The following is a 5,735-nucleotide window of genomic DNA, read 5'->3' on the forward strand; positions in this document are numbered from 1 at the left end:
CTAATATCCCCCTTATCCACACATAGGAAGGTCGTTCAGTATGCTTTGGATCGCGCCAATGTGCGGACGGATTCAAAATGGATGTTGAGTCGCTAACAGCTGCAGCTGTATATTTATTCACAGCTTATAATTACTTTGTAAATGTGGACAAGAAAAAGTTTTTTAAAGGGTATTCTCGAAATAAATCGCGTCGGCCAACGCGTGAACGCCCGTTCTACACATTGGGCCAACGCGTTCGCCTATGTCGAGTGCCAGCATATAAGTAATAGGCGGGCGCGGCGCCCGCGCCGGGTACACGCTCAACGCAGCGAACGCCTTTATAAAATAATATATTGTGTTTTTGCTTTGTCTAATGACTGGTACTGTCCAATACTTGTCATTTTTATGTTTACCCTAGATTTATCATTTATCTATGATTATGAATCTATTGTCTATATTCTGTGGTCAATTGATTCCTTAAAAAAAATATTTATTGTCTATTGTCTTACAATCTTTGTTGTATTTTGTCGTTTACAATTTTCAATAAAATTGAACATCGAGGAAATGAAATTGATAAACTAATAACTAAACAAATTTTCTATACGAAAAGCAGCATAGCAACTAAAAAGTAAAACTCGATAAATTTAGGAACAGGGCATCCTTTGAAGCCAGTGGTGTTTGCAGTTGCATTTCAAAGCATACATACAACATAATATGAATAATTTACGTAATATTTGCAATATTTTGATTGTTTTATACACTAGTCTATAAAACTTTATTAAAAATTCGGCTTATAAGTAAGTATTATAAGAACTTTTCATATTTTGTAGATGCGAATACGGCGACATAATTTTTGTGTAGTTTGACAGTTGTTGCGAATTGCCATTACGGCATTTGTAATATAATTATTAGTTATAACTTTGTAGTTATGTTCTAACGATGTACATTTTTTATTTATAGTTGCATGGAATGTAAAAATGGACAAAAATATCCTACACCAGCAGATATATTCAGTCGTGAAATCGAATGGAAGCGCCGAAACGCTTATGCAAGGGGGCTGCAGTTGGCTTTCGCTGCTAGGCTGCCTTTTCCGTTCCCTGCACAGGCCATGCGCATTCACCAATATAATTTACCAGTTTTCCCGCCACCAATGCCCCCTGCAACGCGCAACCGAGAACCCAGTCCCTTTATGAACATGATGGATGAAATATCGTATTGGGTGACCACTAAAAGGGCACCTTGCCTTCTTAACTATGATAACGTTATAAAGAGACAAAATGAGCAAGCTCACTGCTCAAAAGATACATTGAAAAGTACCCCAAATGCTGAGGTTTCTCAGCCTAAGAGCAAAAAGAGGAAATTGAAACTCCTCAATGAATCTGAATCATCAGAGAAGCAGCAGAATGTTTTCTTTGACAAGTCACTAAGCAAAAATATTAAAGCTCCAAAAAGTCTACAATCTGATTCATTGGCTTCCAGCATAGATTTCAAAATTAAACCAGCAGTTCAACGGAAGCCTAAAAAACCAAAAGTACAAAAAAGGAACAAGGAGGTACCCAAGATAAACAAAGTATGCACTTCCACACCTAACACTAATCTAAGGAGAAGCCTTCGTAAAGTTCGACAAACCAATAATAATTATAGTCAACTTAATGATTCGTTTGAAATTTTAAATGCTAGTGCTATAACAGCACAGGACAAACTTGAAATTAAAGTAGAGCCCAATGAGAAAACAGACTTGCCAGTACATAATAAAAATGAAACAAATGGTAACTATGAGGATTCAAGTGACGTTTCTGGGTTCACCGCAAACTACATACGCTCCACTAAAGTGCACTCATCTAAAACTGCTACTAAAGTCCAGAGTAAAGGAAACAGGAATCAAGTCAAAATTAAAAAGAATGCTAATGATAATATTTTATTGTATGTAAATAAGTCAGCAAATACAGGGAACCCAACTGCAGCAGTCTTAAACTGCAGCACTGACTCATCACAAAATATTATTAATCTGGTTACTGTGGAACAGGATGCAACTAATAATGTAGATAAAAGCACATCCCAGCTTAAATTTGTAAACATTAAAAATACTCAGGAACTCGACTCCCAAAAGAATATAAGACAAAGAAATACAGTCGCTAATCATGAAGCATCTTTTCAGTCCAGAAGTAGTAATGCATCCAGGTATCCAACGAGGCAAAGAAAAGTGTCGATAGTTGACTCTGAAAGAGATGCTCTTAAAGTGAATGCTTCAGAAAAAGCAACAAAAGCCAACATGCCCAAAGAAAGTAAATCAGAGCGCAAGGAAAACTCTGCAAACACAGTATCTAAAACTAGGAGCGGAAGAAGGATTGGAGCTGATGCGGATCCAGAAGTGTCAGCTTGCACGAGACTCAATGTTGACAATAGTGGTGAACCAGTGAGTTCCAGTCCCACCTTAAACGTAGGAGGCAGAAGGTCTAGAAAAAGTAATTCCCTGACTCCTCGTAGTAAGTCTCACAGAAACAATAAAAAAGACTTGTGTGATGAAAGTGAAAAGAATGTAGTAGGGGAATCCTCTTGTGTCCAATTACGTTCATCTAGAAGAACTAGACAAGTGACAAAAGCGAACAATGTGTCAGGACAATTATCACAAAAAGACTCTTTGAGAGATAAAAGTGGTTTTGCTACGTGTTTCACGGACAGTGATAGTGATGATGAACCTTTAAAACAGAGAAAGTTTTTCTGTTAATTTTAAAATATTTAATTTGTGTTTTGTTGTTTTAACCCTGTTGAGACTATTACAAGATAATACCTAATATTCTGAATGCTTGAGTATAGTATAATATATCATGACAGATATTTAGTACTCAGTTGTTTATTGCACCGAGATATGCAGCAAGTAATTAAGCTGTGAATGTAATAATTGATAATGGTGCTTTTTTTAGCATTGAACTATTAAACAAACTAATGATAATGTATTTAGTCTCTAGTAATATTTATTGTATAGATAAAATTATTGCACGTATGTAACAAATGAAATTTGTATTATAAAGTGCCATCTAAGGTTATTAAATTGTATTACATTTTCCATGATTGTAACAATGTTATACACTAATTAAGGTCTTGATTATAATTCTTAGGGAAATATTGTTAATTTCTTATGAAATTTTTGTGAAAATACAGGCTTGTATACCAGGAATTGTAATGTTTTTGTTTTACCTAGTAGTAAGAATAACTATTGTTATTGTGCTCTTGCATAAAACAGTAATTAGGGTTCGGTAGCCAAATGGCAAAAACGGAACCCTTATAGATTCGTCATGTCTGTTGTGTCTGTCTGTCCGTCCATATGTCACAGCCACTTTTCTCCGAAACTATAAGCGCTATACTATTGAAACTTGGTAAGTAGATGTAGTCTGAGAACCGCATTAAGATTTTGATACAAAAATGGAAAAGTTATAATAAAATTAGGGGTCATAGGTACAACTGAAACAAAAAAAAAATTTTTTTCATCTAACCTATGCGTGTGGGGTATCTATTAATAGATCTTCAAAAATCATATTGAGGTTCCTAATATCATTTTTTTCTAACCTGAATAGTCTGCGAGAGAGTAAACTTTAATTTAACTTTCATTAAATCAACTGAAATATAAAAATAAATCAATAACCTTTTAATTTCATAAAAATAAACCTTATTGCTGCTGCGGAACCCTTCATGGGCGAGTCCAACTCGCACTTGGCCGGTTTTTTTTCAGTTAGGTTAGTTTTTCACACCTGAACATTTTCTTTTATAATCATTATAATATTATATAAAAAATTGGTTTATTTTATTACGGTAATTTCTTTTGTTTTTTCGGTAGCTAGTTAGCTACCTTAACTAACATGTTTCAGTTGAAGTAAGTAAGAATAGATGACTGCCTTACAATTTTTTTTGGCAATCTTTTCATTAAATTGAAGTTTTATCAGCATTAAAATATGTCCCTGAGTAAGGACTAAGGCCGTTAGATTGTTTAAGTAACTGCTCAGTTGTATTACCGTACTTTCACAGAAAATTATTTTGTTCTCATATTTTGAATGTCGATTATATTTTTTATTCATAATTAAAAGCGCCATCTGTTTTCGAACTCAGTTAATAAAACTAAGCCGTTTTACACTACTTTGGATAAACACAATCTACTTGTCACTAGATGTCAGTATTATAAAATGTTTTATTTGAATATCTATTACTCCATAGATGGTGTTAGTATGGTGTTAGGTTAGGTTAGGTTCTCATAACTATTTTAACTTATTTTAACAATGTTTACTATTAGTAATAGTTATAGTTAATGTAACAGCAATTAAAACATAATAAAATAATGTAATTAAATTATTTTACATCATTTAACATTTTTAAAAATAGGGAAATTCATGTTGATAATAAAAATTCGTCCGCGAGATTTAGAAAATTGAATACCTACTCATCAACAACTATTTTATTTGGATAAGGATTAATATTATAGTATTACAAACGAAATTTGTAATTTACTTTAAAGACCCTGGAACATTGAAAGCTCAAGACTGGGTTGCACCAACTAACTTTAACTGTAAATTTAACTTTAACTACAATGCAAAATGTCAAATCTTTGGTTAAAGTTAAAAATGGACGCCATCAAGATGCCATGCTATTTATGAGCTCGACAAGGTTTTAAATGCATGTGGCGAAAAAAGGAACTAACGATGCCATCATACAAAAACCGCCATTTTTGACAGTTCTCCTGTGCCCAGGTGCATTTATAACCTTGTTGGATCAGCTGTCATCTGTCAATTTCTCCGGGCAAAGTTAAGGTTAAAGTTAAAGTTAAATTTGCCTTTACTATAACTTTAACTTTAAATTTAACTTTAACCGCGCCTCTGGTGCAACCCAGTCTTATTTAGTAACTTTCGTCGGCGGGGCTGGAACCACAGATATCGTTTTGAAAATTCTTTCTTCGAATACCGCTTGGCGTGGACAGGGGAAAGGGGCCACAAGACAGGGGACAGGAATATGTGACGGAGATAGAGGATAGACGACTACAGAAGCCGGGATATTATATTTTTCTCTTCTCTTTAACCTACCTCTTACTCTCAGATTCCTGAAAACCTGAATAAAATAACGCTTGAAGTAACAATTAACTATGTAAGTATATTAAGAACCAATTTCGATTCTGATCCGGTAAGGTTTATTTTTATGAAATTAAAAGGTTTTTAATTTATTTTTATATTTCAGTTGCTTTAATGAAAGTTAATTTAAGGTTTACCATTTATGACGTACTATTAAAAAAACTACTAGCTAGATCTCGTTCAAATTAATTTTCGTTGGTAGTTTTTATAGTAATGTATGTACATCATAATATATTTTTTTAGACTTATCATGTCCCTACTTTAGAAGTTAGGGGGGGGGGACACTTTGCAAGAATCTCTCTCGCAAACTATTCAGGTTAGAAAAAAATGATATAAGAAACCTCAATATGATTTTTGAAGACCTACACTATCCATAGATACCCCACACGCATAGGTTAGGTGGTTTTTTTTTGTTTTAGTTGTACCTATGGGAACCCCTAAAATTTTTAATAATTTTTCCATTTTTGTATCAAAATCTTAATGCGGTTCACAGACTACATCACTTACCAAGTTTCAACTCTATAATAGCTCTTATAGTTTCGGAGAAAAGTGGCTGTGACATATGGACGGACAGACAGACATGACGAATCTATAAGGGTTCTGTTTTTGCCATTTGGAACCCTAAAAAATAACAAAAGCATC

The 5,735-nt window shown here is 33.8% G+C and overlaps 1 protein-coding gene across 1 annotated transcript; it reads left to right on the forward strand.

Annotated features, from left to right (window-relative positions):
* The first annotated feature begins 491 nt into the window (after nt 1–491).
* Nucleotides 492–3,098, forward strand: LOC121739750. Its single transcript, XM_042132302.1, has 2 exons — nt 492–776; nt 940–3,098. Exon 2 carries the CDS (start codon nt 944–946, stop codon nt 2,705–2,707), a length of 1,764 nt encoding a protein of 587 aa, XP_041988236.1. The 5' UTR covers nt 492–776; nt 940–943; the 3' UTR covers nt 2,708–3,098.
* Nucleotides 3,099–5,735: the final 2,637 nt, after the last annotated feature.

Source organism: Aricia agestis, chromosome 2 (assembly GCF_905147365.1).
Source record: "Aricia agestis chromosome 2, ilAriAges1.1, whole genome shotgun sequence".
NCBI classification, from domain to species: domain Eukaryota; kingdom Metazoa; phylum Arthropoda; class Insecta; order Lepidoptera; family Lycaenidae; genus Aricia; species Aricia agestis.